Raw genomic sequence first — 20,994 nt, forward strand, 5'->3', positions numbered from 1 at the left:
CACGACGACGACGACGACGCACGGCTGCTCGCATCGATACGGTACCAGTAGCAGTAGCAGTACCACTCGCTCATGCATGCATGTCTCAGGTACAGGTACATACACGGATGCGTGTAAAAAGGGCTCTGTCGCTCTGTCAGTGTGATATGGAACGGCGGACGCATGCAGCTCAAGTCTCCTCTGTTGCTCGTGTACCGCGCGGCATGGCTTCCTGCCAGTGTGTACTACTTTGACAGTGTTCACTCCACTCCACCTCGTCGTCACGTCACTGACTAGTTCTATGAACGTGGACGTGCAGATGTACCACTACATGTACTAGAAATATGCTCTCTCCCAGTCGAGAAGACAAATATTTTTAAGTTTAATTATATTTATAAAAAGATAGTATCGATATTTGTATTTCTAGATAAATTTATTATAAGAATATATTCCACGTTTAATCCTACCGATACTCATTAAACATCATAAATACTCACGCCATCCCATCATAAATACCCACTTCCTCCCAAAAAGAATGTGTTTTCTAGCTTTAGGATGAGTCAAAGTTTTTTAATTAAGTTTGACCAAATTTAGAAAATAGTATCAACATATATGTCTGCAGATAAATTTACTCTAAAAATATATTCCATAACTAATATAATAATGATATTTATTTAGTATCATAAATATTAGTATTTTTTGCAATGATTTAGTTGAACTCGAATTTGCTTGACTTCTCGAGAAGTGGTAATTGCATTTTTTTCAATAGCAGAAGTATTAGTATTTTTTGTGTATGGTTGATCAAACTTAAAAGTGTTTGAATTCTTGAAAAATGAGATATATATTTTTTTGAATGAAGGGAGTATTATTATTAAATTTATGATGTGTACCTGATCCATCATTATTATTAGTAGCATTTAGTTTGGCAGCTACTACTTGCATTGCTTGTGAAGGAGCAAGACTGAATGACTGTGATATCTCATGCATGCTTCCTGCGTTCTTATGGCAACTAGAGTTCTTCTGGGTGAGGAACTACAAGAGTACACTGCTCACTGCTGATTGTAAGTCACTACGAATTTCCTGGATTATTCTAATGAGTTGCCGTATAATAATTGCACCACCATATATCCATGGAGCCAATAAAGCATTATATCCTAATAAGGTCCTTATTATCATGTATTTCCTCCATCCCAAAATTTTGACATTATAGAATTTTAAAGACATCAACTTGGCATTGGGGCCTATACTTATTAGGGATGGTTCCTATAAAAAGGATAGTTGTAATTTGTTAACACCTTAGTTAATTGCCACAATTAAGGTCCTGGCAACAAAAAAATCAGCACACAGTTCAGGCAAATGTGGAAGAGAATCAATTATCTTGATATCAGAAGGAGCGGATCTAGCAGTGGGGCAAGCGAGGTTCAAGCCCCTCCTACCGCCGCCTCGGCGAGCCCCTACTAAATTTTGTAAACATGAAAGAGATAAAGGATGAGCTCTAGAATTTAAAGATGATTTGAACACCCTGTTTTGTAGATTTCCAGATCCTCACTGCCTTTCCAAATGCTAAAGCGACGTGTTTTCTGGGGAAAACGAGATCAGCAACGAGTTTGGCAAAATTGCAAAATGAGATGAAATCCTATTGCCTATTGCCAAGACAATGTGTGTGCAACACACAGCAAGAGAATTTTTAGGAATTTGGAGGCATTGGAAACACCATTCTTCTGGCTCCAGCACCCGGTAACATATTGCCAAGTCGTCTCCAAAGGTGTAAAGCATCTCGATACAAAAAATAATAAGCATATGGTACGGCTACAGCACGCACGCGTATGGGGAAGCTAGTATAGTAGCTAGAATTTTCAGGCAAGGCTAGCTAGGTTGAAACAGCAAGCAGGCCGATCAGAGCTAATAGCTGGTTATTAAATGTAGCAACAAGGTTACACCAAAATCAATGCATCGATCGGTGTCAAGGACTGAACAATATAATCTATGTATGTATATATATATATATATATATATATATATATATATATATATATATATATATATATATATATATATATATATATATATATATATATATATATATATATATATATATATATCTTCTAGGTTCTGACATGGTAGGTGTAGACTGTAGTATATTGTATACCAATACTGCAAGATTATAAAGGAATCAAGCTTCACTTATACTATACTGCATTCATGTTCCCAAGAAGTGGACAAGATCTGCAAGCATCTCTAGCTATTACATACTGGAGGAGTAACGTGTCAACAGTTTGATAGATAGTGTTTTATATTGTTTCATATAATAAATATATAAATCATGCATGACAAGCTCTCCTGTACATATTCACACAGAGCAAAGAGCACAGTATTAGCAGCAACTAGCATGCAGTAGGTTGTAACAGTGCCCCAATGCCAAGTTGCCAACCGTAGTATGAACAAATTTTGATCATTTTCTCAAGAAAGCAGAGCAAACAAGGCATATATAAGCAATTTCTTCTACACATCCTCTTCAGATCAACTTATTAATTTCATTGGTTCTCCCAAATTAAATGCAGCAAGAAACAGTTTTTGCTAATGAAAGGAAGAAGAATAAAAATGTACATGCCACCATTCCCATAAACTGAAACCTATATATGTAGGAGTAGGACCAATTATTGCAACGTTTGGAGAGCGAGCAATACAAACCTACTTGAACAGTGCGCGCGTGTGGCAACAATATATATTATACATGGCATTCATTTCTTTCATATGCATGGTGGTTTAATTTGATGGCTATTTGATACTGAAAATTTCATTGGTCTGCACTCTACAGAGAGAGAACATAATTAATAGAGAATCTGGTTGCTAAACTAGGAATAAATATAATGAAACCTGTTGTCATGCATGCTCTTATTCATGTAAGTTAAAGCCATATGGAGTACATATATACATAAACTAGAGAAAACATGGTGATGTGTATACAGAGCAGAAGTCAGTTTTAATGAGAGCATGCACACAGTGCAATTAAACAAAAGTTTCAAGAAAGGGACACAAAAGAAATTAAACAGCGGTTGGGTATATTAAGTAGTACTCCGTATTTCAGAACATTGTGTTGCCGGAAGCAAAAGGAGAGAGAGGTCATAAGAAGTGAAGCAAATTAAGGATTGAGATCAGACCGCGCCGATTATTCAGAAGGATTTGCATGAATGGGATGGAGAGGGGAGCAGATCGAGATGCATGGCCTTTAATGATGGCAACTTTTCCCTAGAGCTCACACATGCACCCTCTTGTTTCATCAGTCAGCTCATCACAGGGTAATTATTGCGAGGGAAAGAGAGAGGGGACTAGGGAGAGAAGAAGAATCAGAAAGATCCCCACTACTACCATACATGAGCCATGGGTATGTGTGCAGCTGCAGATGCCCACTGGTCAGTGGTCGTCATGCAGTCATGCCCACCCATCATTACACCAATCTGCATCTCATGCAGGAGCAGGATGAAGCTAGATAGAGCTCCGGGTCTTCAGTTGTTCACCATGGCAGACACATCCACAAGATCTAAACTATCTATCTTTCTCCCCATATCATATACGCCCAAGAAACTGAAACTGCAGACGGAGGAACGAAGAAGAAAAAAACAAAACAAAAGTAAACGGCGTATATTCAGCAGATCAGCTAGCTTATTAGCTTACCCTGTTCAGATTTGCATGTACGTACCCCCAGCAAGCTAGCGGATGGAGCTCATCAGCTGATGGAGGCGCGCGGCAGATCAAGATCATGGGGAGCCCTTCCTTTTGGGGGGAATGAAGCCTGGTCCGAGATCTACACCACCCGCCTCCGTCCTCTTGGTCTCCAAGGGAGGGAGGAAGCTAAGACTAGGAGAGACGAAGAGAGACCAGAGAAGGAAGGAGCGGAGCGGCGGCGCCCCCGAGCCAGACAACATTCCCCTCAAGACGAAAAGGCTCCCTGATCTATACATGGAGTGGCGGCGTATATCTCTAGATAGCTTTTCTGCCTTGACCTCGCTAGCTTATTAGCTCTCTCTTGCATCTTGATGATTCTACTACCTCCTGTCCCTCACTCTCTCTTGCATCTTCCTACCTCTCGCTTTCCTCTCAGCTTCAGCTTTTTGGGGGTATGAGATGAGGTGCAGGGAGGATAGGAGAGGAGAGGAAGGTAGAAGGGCCGGCTGGTATGTATATATGGAAGAGGAGGAGAGGTAGCTGCAAGCAAGAAAGCAAGCTAGGAATGGATGGGGGCCGGCGAGTTAAATGGGCACAGGAGGAGGACGACGAAGGGGAATTGAAGGGCGGCCCCGGCCCCCCACGAGGCACGGCTGGTTACAAGGGGGGAGCTGTCCCGGTCCCGGCAGTGTGCGCTAGCTGTGCTGCTGCTGGTGCAATGGGGACGGAGGAAGAGATGAGGAAGAGGAGGAGGTCTTGATTATTAGGGGACGGGTCCGAGTTATGGTGGACCTCTGCCGTCTGCCCAGCACAAGAATTGCCACCTTCACCTACCCAACCTTTTCCCTGCTTTTTCTTCTTCAGCTGCAGTGTGTGTGACAACCTAGATGTGCCAAACTTTCTGTACCTGCTTGTAGCACCACCACCACTATGCCAAATATTTTGATTATATTCTTGCATTGCTTGCCTGTTTAGTGTGTGCTGATGCATACTACCTCCGCCGCTTGTTTTTAGTAGCCGTATTAGGAATTTAATTAAGATTCCGAAAGCTTCGACTTTGACCGCCAAGAATGCTTATCAATGCCTAAAATTAATGTTTCACCATAGGAATATTGAAATATTGATACACCGGAGTACTATATAACATACATACGATTTGAGTAGTTATTTTATTGGCCAAACTATATGAAGTTTGACCTTTTAAAATCCTGATATGCATACTAAAAATTAATAAACAGAGGGAGTAATTGTTTAAGACTTCGATGTTCATATACAAGCAAGTATATATGTAAAAATAATTCTTCGACTAATTTTCTAGACATATACACCGGTGAAAACAAATAAAAATGATATGGTATCTAGGTAAGATCCTTTAGAGGATTCTCATGTCATATATTTTGATTTATGATCTCAATATTTTGTTTGAGGGCAAGCCCAAGTTAAAACCGAGTGTATAGTCCCTTCGACTGGTAATCTCCGGAGATGCACCTCATACACTCCACACTGACACAAAATACACAATCAGTTTGTATTATAATTATGACACATATGTCCACAGCATAATTCAAGAGTTAACTCACAGGCACATGGGGAAAAAAATTAAAAGTTATGTTATACAAGAGAACTCATTTATTTCAAACTTCAGGAAAACTCTAACTCGCATAGTAGGTAGAACTACCACTTGTTCCCAAACTCTATTGTCTCTCCTTCTCCCTTGACTACTTGCTTAACTCACTCTCCGTTCACAGTCGAAAAGGGATTGAAGAAGAGTTGAACACCAGATCGGCGTCAACACTCTCCTTTATTAGGCGAGTGGGAAAGGATGTGCCCAAATCATCCACTTATTATGCCACCACTCGTAATTCAACTAGTTCATTTAGCCTCCACGGTCTCCAATAACCTACAAAACAATGACGGTACCGTGAGAACAATGGTATACTTGGAGGATTTATCCACAAGTATTAAATCTTTTTGTGGATAGAAAGGTATACGACATAGGTAAATGAAATTGCATAAAATCTTAGCATGGTCTCACAACATAACATGATAAGAAAACATGGCATGCAAGTGTGTCAGAGCTGCACGACTAATTAAGCATGCGAGTAATAACAACATATCAAAGCTTATCAGTATTCCACGAGCCAACGATGCAAAGTTATTCTGAGGCTAAAAATCAATAGCTTACTCTCAATCAAGAGTGTGACATTTCGAAATGATTAATAATCTTATAGGGATGTGTACAACCTTTTCTGCATGGAACGCAAGACCAAATTAAACCACTATACTCGTGCTTGAGTATGGGAAGATTCATGCCTCTAACCTGCGATCTCCCACGTTTGGCCAAGTCGTACGTCCCACGAATGACCGAGGTGTGTGCAAGAGTGGTGGCTTATCTAGGGCCTGGTTTAGATTGCAAGTTTTTTCACTCTCTCTCCATCACATCAAATCTTTGGACACATGCATAAAGTATTAAATATAGATAAAAAAATAACTAATTACACAGTTTGATTGTAAATTACGAGACAAATCTTTTGAGCCTAGTTAGGCCATGATTGGACATTAATTATCAAATACAAACGAAAGTGCTACAGTGCCAAATACTAATTCCTAACCCCAATCTAAACAAGGCCTAGGTAACCCTCACCCCAAACCACGCTGAATCTATGAGACAGAGGTTGTTATATGAAGCCGACTATTGACTTAGCCCTTTGTCATTGTTTTCCATATGGCATGTCCTGATGACGCCGGCCCAAGTCATTGTGTAGGCGATCAAATAGACTTAGACTGCTGCCCTACATCCCCCACCCACTATCTAGTCGAGATTCAAAAAAGGCCTTCTTTTTATAAATAAAACAAAGTAAGGTCCTTCAAAAAGGGCACCTCCATACCATACCGCACTGATACTGTATACCTTTCTGTAATAAAAGCCTAGAAAAAGGGCCTCTAGTGCTACTCCATTTCTTTCAACGGCCATGTATGGTGGCTGCCGCGGGCCCCACGTGTCATGCTCCCAGTCCCAGAGCGAGGCAGGGGAGCATGCGCCCACGACAGCCGGAACGCCCTCCTGTTCAGACACGAGCTTAAATGCAGAGTTTATGATGGACGGCATGATTGCGATCGATCGGAGAAGAAGTGGGCCGGGGCCCGCGCCGTGTGTGGTGTGGCCGGCCTGCTGTGCTGGCCCTCCTGCAAGAAGACGAGAGCTAGGAGCTACGAGAAATAAAGACATGACGGATCAGAGCAGGAGCCAGGAGGGACGACGATCGACGCCACGGCCAATTTGGCCATGAACCCATGAGGCCATGACCGGCGGCTCCCACTCCTCGGGCTCCGTGCCTGCGCCGATCGGGAGAGAGAGAAGAAAGACACGTAATAAGAAGCAAAGAGCAATCCATGGCGATGGCGGAGCACAGCTATCTCGCTCTCTCGCTGCATGCACTTTCTCTTGCAGATGATGGATCATGGATGCATGCAGCGCGAACGCAATGAATTGGCAGCATCCTCCGGTCCGCCCAGCTAGCGCTCGCTCCGGAGTATGGCCGGCCGTCCGGCCGACCGATGTGACCACGACGCAGTCCTCCTCCTCGGCTCCTCCAGTCGTCGTCGTCCATGCATGCCTGGCCGGCCGCGGCCGGCTGGGTCCGCCTTGCCGGGCCCCGTCGCCATTGCCAAGATCTTGTTGGTTCCTCCACGCAAGGGCAAGCAAGCCTGCACGCATACGCGTCCCCTGGGGACCGGCCGGGCAGGGCTGGCTGGCTGACGCGCGTATCTACCCCTGCCTGGCTCCCTCGGTCCCTCCTCAGCTCGATCTCTCGATGATCTGTCGCGCCGCGCGCGGACTGGCAGTGGCATGCAGTGCAGGTGCAGGTCGAGCTCCGTCCATGTCCATGCACAGCAAGAACGCACGCATCAGACGGCGACCATTTCAGATGCTGCGTGTATGCATGCGTGGCCCAAAATATAATGGCGATCCAGAGCAGCTGCTGAGACTGATCGATGTGGGCATGCTACTTGTGACCCCTGCCTGCTGCACGCAGGTCATTATTACTATTATTATATCCCTAGCTGGACCCTTGGTGACTGTCTGACTGAGTTGACAATTCACTCTCGTCCCTTGGACCTATCTTTGCTTGCATTGCAGTTGCAGAGAACAGGCACCGCATTTTTTTCCCCTAAAAACAGCATCGTTGCTCTGGTAGGCAAGCTAGCAGGTAAATAAGAGTGTTTTTATTTCGCGAAATGAAATTTTTTTAATGTCATATCGGATGTTTTGGGATGTTGGAAGGAGTTTTCGGATACTAATAAAAAAACTAATTACATAGCTCGCCTGGAAACTGCGAGACAAATTTATTAAGCCTAATTAATCCATCATTAGTGCATGTTAGTTACTGTAACACTTATGGCTAATCATAGACTAATTAGTCTTAAAACATTCGTCTCGTGATTTCCAACCAAACTGTGCAATTAGTTTTTTTTCGTCTATATTTAATACTCCATGCATATGCCGCAAGATTCGATGTGATAGTTTAGTTTAAAAATTTTAAACCAGGCCTAACATGAGCATTGAGCACGGCCTAATAATGACTGGAACATATCTTGAACCATGCTAGCTAGCTACTCCTATATGTAGTTCAATAAAATGCAAGCTCGGAGCAACGACGGCAAATTTGATGCTATTCATATTAGTGTATATTTAGTATGAGAGGTGATACATACAAACTCCCTCCAGGTTGGTAAAAAAAATCATTTTGGACAAGGTTTGGGTTAAGCATTGAAAATATAAATTTTGAATAATTTTTAAGTCGTTGAGTTTGGAAATGTGAAAATTATATGAATAGATTTGTCTTGAAAAATACTTTCATAAAAATATACGTATATCATTTTTATTAAATATTTTTATAAAAATAAGAAGTCAAAGTTATGCTTTGGAGACCGTATCACTGTCCAAAACGACTTCTTTTACCATACCGAAAGGAGTATATAAATTCAATATGAGATCTAATAGTAGTATACTAGCTATGCGTACGCTATAGAAGACTTCTCTATCCCTAAAAAAAAGATATTCTCTCCGTTCCAAATTATAAGTCACTTTGACTTTTTTAATACATCCATTTTGCTATGCATTTAGATATAATAATATGTCTAGATACATAACAAAAATGGATGTAAAGTCAAAGTGACTTATAATTTGGAACGAAAGGAGTACAATTCTAAACGGGTGCTAAGTCAAACTATTCAAAATTTGAGCAGATTTATATATAGAGAGAGATATATACCATTTAAAAATGTTCTTTTTTACGGAGTTCGTACTCACGGGCACATGTTGTTTGGTTGCAGAAGAGGCTACAAGTTGGCAGATGCCCACACCGGAGGACTAATTATTAATCGATGTCCAGGTTACGTCGCTCGATCTCGAGCCTGACAAATCAAAGTTTACATACTCCTATAGCCTAGCTAATGCATGCATATGGTTTCTTTCGGTGCTAGCTAGTGTCTCGCACATGTGAAAACGCCCTTTTGAGAATGTCGTAGGGTCGTGCTGTCTCATCGCCTCCCAATTTGTATACATCTTCTCTTGGCCAAGTTCAGTTCGATCAGTCGGTTTCTTTTTGGTGTGTGTGTTAGGCTGCATTTTTGTTGCTTTGTCCAAGTACCCATGCGGAGGGGAATCTATCACGTCGACATAAAAAAAATACAACCAAAACCTCTCGAGATAGAGAGAATGCAATGTAATAAACCCCTAGGCACATGTCACTTTGATTTTGAGTTTCCTTATTAAGTGATTTTATTGTAAAATCTAACATTCTATTTTGATGTGGTTTGGTGTGGTCCTCTTCTGTACCGTCATGTACTTGACAGGCTTGGTTTTTCGTAGGATATAAGAGCTAGCCTAGAGATGCAGATAAGAATGCATAAGAGACAATGGTGAAGGGCCTGCTTGAGTGAGGTGTTGGCTAAAATTAACCATTGCCAATCCAAACTGGTGAGGGCTATTTTTTCACACATACAATCTAGCTATTAACCCATTAGCTGGTCAAATGGGGATAATTTGTGCTACCTTTAGCTAGCTAGTTATTAGCCCATCTAAAAATATCCTAAGTGATTTTGTATGCAAAAACCACCCGCTATTTTGGCATGGTTTGTTTTTTTCCCCTTACATACTTACTGTTGTACTTTAATAAGCTTTGATTACACATCAATAATTGTATATAGACATATATGCTCTACATGGTGTGCGCTAGAGTTGAGTCTAAAGATGTAGATCAAGCTAGGATGCAAGAAGACAACTACGAATGAGCATACCACAAAGGCAATGGGATGAAACCAAACACTGGACAACATTACTTTGCAAAACTATGAAGGAGAAATAGTAGATGTGTCCTGCATAGATTTTCTAACAACCTTCATACAAGAGGAAAAATTAAATTTAGTTGTTTGTTCTATACTTTTCTCTATTTTTAATAGTTCTAGAGATAACTCATCCTGGACTATTTGCCTTGTAGCAAGATAAACAGGTCTAGTTTATATCCCGAATGAAGTACACTAAGGGCATGTTTGGTTATTTTACCAACCTTACGTCACCTTGCTCACTTTACCTTGCCCAGCCTGCCATTTTGGCTGTCCAAACCTTGCCCGCACATGCCCCGAGGCAATTTGGCTGGAGATCTAGACGAGCAACTTTCATCTATATCCTCGCTTGGCGGTTGACCACGAAACCTGTTGCTAGCTAGCAGGTATAGGTCAACTAGTTGGGCTTCTTGTGATGGATTGTTCACCTGAATTTACATGTACTCCATCTATCGAAATACAAGATATCAAAAGTTAAAAATTGTCTCGAAAATTATAAGGTATTGTAGATTGCTCAAACTCATCCACACATGTTTACCTTTTAAACCATATCCATGTATGCCTTTTAATTAAACACCATAATGCCCGGAACGACACATGTAATTGGTAGCCGAAATCAATGTCATGCATTTCTGCCATTTTAAATTATGTATTTCTAGAAAATTAAACAAGTTAACAACCGAACTAATTAATTAGTTAATGAGGTATGAGTTAGTTTTACTCGAAAACTAAACGAGTTAACAATCTATTCCTGTGGTATGACACATGCATGCGAAGATGGGCATCTCCATGTCATCACCATGTAGCTTGACCTATAGTAGTAGTATTGCTACCTTGTTTTATAGTCTTCTATGTGTATCAGTGCAATATAAAACGTGCTAGACCGTATGTATCTAACGCCACCAAAGATAATGGTCGTCAAGTAATCATGGGAGTATGTAGTTTAATTTCCTCGCTCAATGCTTCTGTACAAAAAGTGGCTTCGGTCTCGCTACGGCTGCTGCTGACATGGAGACGTGCGTGGGCTCCTAGATGGAGATCGATCCACACCGATGCTGAAAAAGACGGCGCAGCGCCGTCGTCCTTCCTCGCGGCAGCACAGCACACATAGGCCACGTTTAGTTCAAAAACTTTTCCCAAAAAAGTGTTACAGTAGCCATTACATCAAATTTTACGATATGTCCATGGAGCATTAAATATAGAAAAAAAACTAACTGCATAATTTGGTTGGAAATCGCGAGACGAACGTTTTGAGCCTAATTAGTCCATGATTGAATACTAATTACCAAATAAAAATAAAAATGCTACAGTGACCAAAATCCCAAACTTCACCCAACTAAACAAGGCCATAGTCACATACTAGTACTGTAGCATATAGCCGGCTTCATGTAATGATGTGTAGTACACGTGTGTGTGTCCGGTAGTCAAAGGTTGCTGGTAACATAAGACTTTTGTTTGACGTGGTGTGCCTACACTTTTTGTCTCACAAAGCTAAGTCCAAGTTTGGTTTCCATCGAGGATGGATCGACCATCAACTCAACACATTTCGTCATTAGCATCGTGTATGTCCCGACTGCCGACACAAATTGAACGTCGGCGTCTCTCAAAAAGTATTATAAATTAGAATGGACTAGTGTACTCTTTATGTCTAAAAATAGTGCATCTTTTAATTAGGATTTGTTTGGTAGAGCTTCCTGATTGAATCTAAGAAGAGCTTAGCCAAATATTTTTTTTTACTAAGAAGTGATTCTCTATTGATTTTATAAAGTGATTTCTAAAATAAACTAAGAAGCTAGGAGTTGAAAGAAGTAGATTCACTTGAGGCACATAATCACTATATTGATAGAGTTTATCCTAAAGAAGCATGGAGTAACATTGTCAGCCTGAGAATCAATTTTCATAGAGAATCTGAAGCAGGAGGAGCTCTACTAAATATGTCATAATTCAAACATATATGTTTTTATTTAAAATAAGTAATATTATGATATCAAATAACTGACATTGGATTCATCATATAATATATTTTTATTTTTTATAGTATACATGTTTGAAACTATAATCATTGTTATTTTTCTATAAATGTTGTTGTTAAACTTGAAATACCACTTTGTGTTTGATTAAATTTAAATGCACACCCCTCTTGAGACAGAGAACGAAGTACGTCGTTGTGAAAGGAGTACTCCGTACGTACGTCGGTAAGAGTTGGTGTGAACTGTGTGAAACAACAAGATTCATCCTCGCTCATGAGTCATGCCCCTGAAAAAAAGAAACATGTTTTAGAAAGGAGTACTCCGTACGTACGTACGTCGGTAAGAGTTGCTGTGAACTGTGGAACTCGATCGTCAGAACTAGCTGTAACATGTTTCTTCGAGATGGCGCTTGGAAAGTTTGAAAGCGACGCTGCTTCAGTCTGACGATCGAGTTCCACTAGCTTTACACTTGCTATTGCTCCGTCAAAGAAACATGTTTTAGATAAGGTTTGTGAACTTTTAAAACTACAAACAGTAGCTTTAAAATTAATTTTCACTACAGCATATATGTCATCACCGCTAGCTCTAAAGTGTTCATCATTGCTGGTTTTCGCCCTTGATAGTGAAAATGGCAGCGTTACTTTTAATTATCACTACCGATTGGTTGTATAAACCGTACTAATAATCTCTATACAACTAAAACATACGGATTATCAACATCTACCTGGCAGGACCAAAACACTCATACGATCCATATCCGATAGACAAATAATCACCACATGGAGACACGGGAAGGCAAGTAAATAAAATGGAATAAAATGAAAAGAGAATTATGGGAAGAGAAAGGAATTTATTGAAATATCACCACACAATGATCATGATCGTGATCCAAATCCCGTTCGTCGTCCTTGGTGTTGCGTGTTGACAACAAATATTTTTATTCCCAAAAAATGAATTATTGTCATGCCTCATGCGGGCTAGGATATTGTAAGTCTGAGTACACATGTTTTGACAAGGCAGAGCATGAATAAATTCAATTCGATGCCTAGCAATAAATTTTCAACCTTTGAGGCAACTGATGTTTGTCGTAACTTTCAAACAACAAGCTCCAAGCGTAGCTTTTATTTCAGATTCATTACGATAATAAATGTGTTTCTAGACATTATCATGGTATAATACATGTGAAAAATTGAATTGATATATTCTTAATTTTGACTTGGCTAACAAACATCTCATTCAATTTATGTTGCATATGTTGCAACGCACGGGCACTCATCTAGTCAAAAAAAATAAAAGGAAAAAAAAAACAGCAGAGTCTGTCGTGCCCACCGAGTCAAAGGTGTGAAGCATTGCAGACTACTATGAACTGAGATGAAAAAACATATTTGGAGTTATTGGTTACCTAAGTTTATCACAACTAGGTAACATTGTTCGCCAAAAAGATCGTTAAGCATGTTTGAATACATACTATACAGTGGTACAATAATTTTGTTTAATCAGTTGTTTATCATATGTCCATTTAGCCTAGATAATAACTAAACGAAAGGTGGTTGACTGTTCAGCACTAAGAGAACATTGTTAGACAAAGATAAAAAAAAGTGTATATGTGAATATTGTGTTAGAATATAAGCAAATATAAGATAGAGCAAAGATGAGTGATTATATATAATTAGATGCCCTAAAACCCATTCCATAAATTATTGGACCGTGCAGCATGTTGTCGGGCAACACTAGCTCCCGAACGCCTGCGTCCGTCCGGACACCTGCTTCCGTTCGGATGCCCGAGGCTACTCTGCTCCGTCCGCTCGGATTCGCGCGTTGCCCCTGTCAGCTCCATTTCTCGTGCTCGCATCTGAGCCGCCCGCTTCAGATCCACTGCCCACATTGCTCGGATGACTCACCCCGCCTCTTCCACACCAGAGCAGCGCCCATCTCTTCCAGGCTGCTTGGAAGTGTCGGGTATCAGTATTAGGGATACCCGAAGAAGGGATCTGAGGACCGCGGACGACAACTCGCCTAGATAATCAATGACGTATTTCAGTCTCGACCGACCCAGAAGGGACGGTTTACGCCTCGCCAGACCCCTCGGGCACGGGCCCCGTGTCACCCAACCCCGAGGGTATGGGAGCCGTCTCGCCCGACCCCTCGGGCGCGGGCTCCGTCTCGCTCGACCCCTCGAGCAAGGGCTCCGTCTTGCCCGACGGGGTTCGTACCACTCTCAACCACTACGGGTCCAAGCATGTGGGCCTGGGTCAAGCCTCTAACACCAGAAGGGGCGCGGGCATGCCTTGACGTGACCCATGGCCGCGACAGGCCACACCCGGGGGTTCGCATCGCCAACAGTGATGGGTGCGTGGGCGCTGTGCTTCCTAATCCCTGTATGGCCGTTGACAGGCACGTCAGTTCACCACGCTGTCCGCCGGGACAGGACGGGACGCCATGACTAGCTGATGACGTCGAGGCATAGCACCAGTGGTGAACAGGAGCCCGACGTGGAGCCATCCCCGTCACCATCTACAGCGTCGGCGGGACCCACATGAAGGACAAGAAGGATGCGGCGGTCCCAAAGGGCTTCTTCTCCTCGATTTTCTCCCTCTTTCTCTCTCTCTTCTCTTTTTCTGATGTAACCTACATCTTCCCCTTTTTCTATAAAAGGGGAACACAACACAACACAACAAAGGGACATAGGCACGAGCACACGGCTGAGCAGCTGAACAAACTCTCAACACTTTTCAATCCTTCCACTAGAGACCTAGGATCCGCTCCCTCTCTTGCCCATTTGTAACCCCTACTACAGACAGTGCCGGTAACATGAGCAGCAGCAGACTGGACATAGGGACGTTCTGCCCAAACCAGTATAATCCTTGTGTCCTTCGAGCACACCATCCGGGCTAGATGCGCAAACTAGAAATTTACTAGCCGGTGATCTGAAACACCGATAGTTGGCGCGCCAGGTATGGGTTTTTGCACGTCTCGATGTCCACATCAGACCTTGGATGGTTAGTCATGGCGTCAGCTGGGTCCCGGGCATGCATATGCGCTTCAGGTGCCTAGACTTCATCATCACAACTAAGGGAGAGTTGGCGCAGGCTCTCGCCATCGTCTAGCCTCTCCACTCCGCCGGCCTCGATGCGATCATCGAGGCGCTTAAGGAGCTACAACTGCACGTGCCGGAGGCCCATGTCCCCTAGAGCGACCGGCTCCTCGGCTTCGACTATGGGAGGCTGGAGCGCCAACTTGATGCCTTCCTAGGACCCCAACCATCCCAAGAGGAGCTACGATGCCTTACTTTCTCCTTCGCCAACGTCATGATGCAACTCGCTGGAGGGGAACTGCTCTCACCGGAACACCACACCCGGGCCACCCCAGCAGTGTTCCTATTCAGTCTACACAATGCTACAGGGACCATTGGCCATCTTGTGGCGCAGCGCATGCACCCATCCCCTACAAACAACGAATTCATGGGGATGGCTGAATACATCGTGGAATCTTTCCATGACCTTCTCGTGAGAGATTTAGAGTCGCTCCCTATCTTTGACTCTAGCAGGGGGAGCCATCACCCCTCACGAGAATGTTTTATGGCAGTACCCTCGAGGGACGCATTGAAAGCACCCACGAGGGAGGGGCTACGCCACCAAACGACCTCAATGACGAGGTCGAGGATGATGCAGGGGCCCTTCCTCGCATACGGGTGGAACAGCTAAGGGCATGGCACCAAGAGCTCATGGATGCATGACTCCAACTCGAGCAGGAGCACGCAGAGCTCTAGTGAGAGATCGAGCACCATGGAGATGGTGGGCGTGCGCATGCCATGGCCCACAATGTGAATCGGAGGATCATCAAAGATGATGGAGCCCTCCCACACTTCGCCCGAGCAAGCTAGAACATCATTGTTGTGGTGCCCTTGCTCCGAGGGCTCCTAGAGCCTACGACACCCAGGATCATCGGGCTCATCACGAGATCCGCATGTTGCTTGAGCGCGCGGCGATGCAGCAAGCGGAGAGCTCACGGTCTTGGTGATGTGAGCTCAAAGCTAGTCAGCGCGCGCCCTCGAGATGACATGTCAGGGATGTGTCTGTCCACCAGGTGTCATGCGGTGGCGTGGGGCGTGGCGTGGCCCCGGTGCATGAGCATCTCGGCCTCCACCGTGACGCACGTAACACCCTAGATGCCCATAGGGGTGGATGAAGTGACGAGAGAGAGGAAGCCAGTCACGGCTATCACCCTCATCACGATGGACACTATGATAGTGGTGAGGACCAGAGCCTGAGCCTCGACCTGCTGAGACCTTAGGCCTTCGACCAACACATCCTCAATGCCGCCTTCCCACCATGGTACCGACCACCGACCAACATTCCGAAATACTCTAGGGAAACAAATCTTGGACTGTGGCTCAAGGATTACCAACTTGCTTGCCAAGCCTATGGAGCGAATAGTGATAGTTTCATTATCCACAACCTCCCATTGTTCCTAACCGATTTGGTACAAACATGGTTAGAGCACCTTCCGCCCAACAGAATTCAAAGTTGGGTGGACCTACAGGAGATTTTCATGGGAAACTTCCAGGGCACCTACACATGTCCTAAGAACCTGTGGGATCTCAAAAACTACTGATAGAACTCTAGGGAAACTCTTCATGAGTACATCTGGTGCTTCTCTAGGCAGTGCAACGAGCTACCCGACGTCGCCAATGCTGACGTTATAGGAGCCTTCCTGTCCGAGACCACTTGCGAGTCCTTGGTTCATAAGCTAGGACACAAGAGCCCGTGAACCACCAAGAAGCACCTCGACCTCGCCACCAACCACGTCTCGGGCGAGGAGGCAGTCGGAGCAATTTTTGACTGTCCCAAGGGCAAGCAAAGCGAGACGAGGACACCGGTGAAGGTGCCTCCAACCACCCCAACAAGAAGAAGAACAAGCAGCGGCATGAAGGCTCGCTCGTGGCCGCTGTCGACCACAAGGGGGTCAGAAGCCCACTGAGGGTACCCCAGACCACTTTGAGAAGCTGCTCGAAGGGCCATGCTTGAACCATGCCTTCCCTGTCAAGCACCTACACAAAGGTTGTGCCCTCATGAAGCGGTTCCTGTCTTGTGGCTCCAATAAGGAGGAGCATAGGAAGGAGCCTAAGCCAACGGCAGACAACACCAAGGGGGAGGACGGTGGCTTTTCGATGCTAGATAGCTGCCTCATAATCTTTGGGGGGTCGGTGACCTATGACTCCAGGCGCTGCTAGAAGCTTGCACGCTGTGAGGTCTATGCGGCCAAGCTAGCCACACCTTCCTTCATCCAATGGTCAAAGTCTGCCATCACCTTTGATCGGACAGACCACCTAGAAAAGCATCCCACAGCTAGGAAGATACCCGCTCATGGTTGACCCAATGATCGACACAAAGTGGCTCACCAAGGTGCTGATGGATGTAGGTAGCAGCGTCAACATTATGTATGCTAAGACGCTCGATGCCATTGGCATCGACCGATCGCACATCTAGCCAATTGAGGCTCCTTTCCATGGCATCGTGCCTAGAAAGCAGGTCGTGCCGCTCGGGCAGATCGATCTGCCCATCACCTTTGGGAATCCAACCAATTATAGGATGGAGACCCTTACCTTCGAGGTGGTTGGGTTCCATGGGACCTACCACGCCATCCTGGGACGTCCATGCTACGCGAAGTTCATGGCCATCCCCAACTATACGTATCTAAAGTTGAAGATGCTGGGTCTGCATGGGGTCATCACCATCGGCCCCTCCTTCCAATGCGCCTATGAGTGCGAGGTAGAGTGCTATGAACACGCCACAGCGATTATCGCTTTTGAAGAGCTTGCGACCATCAGGGAGGAGATCGTCAAAGGGGCACCCAACCCCAAGCGATTGGATGGGTCTTTTGAGCCCGTGGAGGGCACCAAGGAGGTCCCCATAGACCCCAACAACTCGGAGGGCAAAGTTATGCGCATCGGCACCACGCTTTCCTCCAAATAGGAAAGCACACTCGTCAACTTCCTCTACGCCAATAGAGACATCTTTGCGTGGAGACTCTTAGACATGCTAGGCATTCCAAGAGAAGTCATCGAGCATGCCTTGAAGATCAGGCTAGGCTCCAAGCCAGTGAAGCAGCGCCTGCATTGCTTCGATGAGGAGAAGCGTAAGGCCATCAGTGAGGAGATTGCGAAGCTTTTGGTAGCCAAATTCATCAAGGAAGTGTATCATCCTGAGTGGTTAGCCAATCCCGTTCTTGTACGAAAAAAGAGTGGGAAATGGAGAATGTGTGTTGATTATATGGGTCTCAACAAAGTATTTCCAAAGGATCTATTTCCTTTACCGTGCATAGATTAAGTAGTCGACTCGACCTTAGGGTGCGAAACCTTTTGCTTCCTTGATGCATACTCTGGATACCATCAAATCATGATGAAAGAGTCCGACCAGCTCGCGACGTCTTTCATCACCCCATTCGGATCATTCTGCTACGTCACAATGTCATTCGGTCTAAAAACGTGGGGGCTACGTATCAGTGTTGTATGCTCAAGTGTTTTTGAGACCTCATCAGGCAAACCGTTGAGGCCTACGTAGATGACATCATAGTCAAGTCCAAACGGGCTGACTAGCTCGTAGCCGACGTAGAGTAGACCTTCACAAAACTCTGAGCAAACGACATCAAACTCAACCCTGAGAAATGCTTTTTTGGGGTCCCGAGGGGTATGCTGCTGGGTTTTATCGTCTCCAAGCTTGGCATCGAAGCCAACCTAAAGAAGATCTTGGCCATCATGATGATGGGCTCGATTTAGAACATAAATGGGGTACAACGAGTTACAGGGTGCCTCGCCGCATTCAGCCGTTTTATCTCACGCCTCGGTGAACGAGGTCTCCCACTCTATTGGCTTCTGAAGAAAGCCGACTATTTCAAATGGATGCCTTAGGCCTAGGAGGCACTTGACAAGGTCAAGCAACTCCTAACGAAGGCCCCTATCCTGGTCCCCTCCATCGATGGGTAACCACTCCTGCTCTATATTGCGGCCACCACGCAAGTGGTCAGCACTGCCCTGGTGGTAGAGCGGAAAGAGGAAGGACACACCCTCAAAGTACAGTGTCCTATCTACTTTGTTAGCAAGGTTGAAAGGTCCTAATATGGCTAGAGGGGGGTGAATAGCCTATTTAAAAATCTACAAACCAACTAGACCAATTTGATTAGTATGACAAATAGCAAAATGCAAACTTGTTCTAGCTCTACAAGGGTTGTAAGGCACCTATCCAACAATTCTAGTTACTATGATCACTAGACACACAATTTACTAAGTCACTACTCACTAAGAGCTCTCACACTTGCTACACTAAAGAGCTCCACTAGATGAACTTGAACTACAAAGCAAGCTCTCAATTCTAGCTATACTAAAGAGCTTGCTACAACTAGTTTGTAAGAATATAAATGAGTGAGTAGGGTGATTATACCGCCACATAAAGGAGTGAACCAATCACAAGATAAATACCAATTCAATCATTGGGAGAAAATTAAAGGGCAAGAGACAACTAATTTTTCTCCTGAGGTTCACGTGCTTGCTGGCACGCTAGTCCCCATTGTGTCGACCAACACTTGGTGGTTCGGTGGTGTAACACCCATAAATCTTTTGCTAAAACATGTCATGAGCATCATGGTTATGTGTTAATGCATGTGATATAGTATATAGATCAATTTCTATCACTCAAAACGATCGTCGGAAACACGAAACGAAAGCTACATTCAATGCCATGTTATATCACTTAGGGTTTTAAACGATTTTTTATTGAACGAAAATGCTATAGAACGCATGGATGAAACTTTAGTAAAGTTTGTAATACAAACTTCATAGGTGATGATGAAATACCTATGATCGAGAAATGAATTCCCTAGCTATCATGGTTGGTAGCTGGGAAATCGAATTTGGTGCGAATCCGATCTAGACTTAGCAAAATTCTCGAGTTGAAAGCAGTGTGACGATGCGATATTGGTGGATCAAATCTAGAAAACCTAGCCCAAGGCTTGTGCTATATTTTTGCTCAGTGGTTAGTATTAAAGTCTATACTTCTTAATGGTAGCAAGGTTAGTTTGGTTAGGGCTTGGCTTAATCACTAATTAATTGCACTGGAAAGCTTAAAATAGTAACTTGAGAGCCTAGCTGTACCTCCGGATGTCGGTCGGCACTGCTAGCTTAGCGGTCCCCTATCTCCCTCTCCATGACACCTTGGTTCGATTAGGTAGGTCCTATTAGCAGCTTAACCAACGCTCTTTAGCTTTGTCGAGGTGGATGAGCTTTGGGCAGGCTAGTTAGGCCGGAATTGGTGCTTCAAAAACCATGCACGCCCTCATGTCTCGACCGCCTGTCTCCGGTGCCTGGTCATTGTGTACCCGTGTTCGCCACAGTTATCCTGGCCATGCCACAAGCACGTGGTCACGTGGCTGGGTTAGGGCTCACTGTAATTTTTGTAGCCCTTGAGTAGACTGATATATAGGGTAGCTAATACTCATTGTTTTAGTATATATATAGTAAATCAGTATTAAGAGTAAGAATACCTTTAGTTGCTAAGATAGTACATGCCGTGTTTCATACTTGTTAGTGGTAACAATAGGTGCCAAAGGGCCTCTAGTCTAACTAGTTAGAGCATTCCAGCGGCACTCCTCAGGTCCTAGGTTTGACTCCCCGCGGGAGCAAATTTTAGGCTAGGGTTAAAAAATCCCCTCATTGTCCCACATCAAAGCACAGGTCTTAGGAATGGCCTAGTTCTCACAGGGGTACGGTGCCGCTATGTATGGGTGGGGCAAGGGTTCGGGGGGTTTTTGGACCTGCGTGAGAAGGTTCTTCTTCTTAATGCAATGCCCGGGGGTGGCTTTCCCCCGCAGGTCTAGTTTTTTAGTGGTAACAATAGGTAACTTAGCACCTTAGTCAGTAGAACTAGCTTAGTAGCTTGATAGGTGTGTTCATATTTTAAGAGTTGTTGTTACCGTATTACTAAGTGTTGCATCATCATTTCATGCATGTAGATAATGAGTTGGTAGAGTTGGTTCC

General features: G+C 44.1%; 1 protein-coding gene across 1 annotated transcript; it reads left to right on the forward strand.

The window, feature by feature from the left end:
* The first annotated feature begins 17,635 nt into the window (after positions 1–17,635).
* On the forward strand, positions 17,636–17,938 carry LOC136524659 (uncharacterized). The gene has a single exon (XM_066517940.1). It carries the CDS (start codon positions 17,636–17,638, stop codon positions 17,936–17,938), a length of 303 nt encoding a protein of 100 aa, XP_066374037.1.
* Positions 17,939–20,994: the final 3,056 nt, after the last annotated feature.

This window comes from Miscanthus floridulus, chromosome 18 (assembly GCF_019320115.1).
Source record: "Miscanthus floridulus cultivar M001 chromosome 18, ASM1932011v1, whole genome shotgun sequence".
Classification (NCBI taxonomy): domain Eukaryota; kingdom Viridiplantae; phylum Streptophyta; class Magnoliopsida; order Poales; family Poaceae; genus Miscanthus; species Miscanthus floridulus.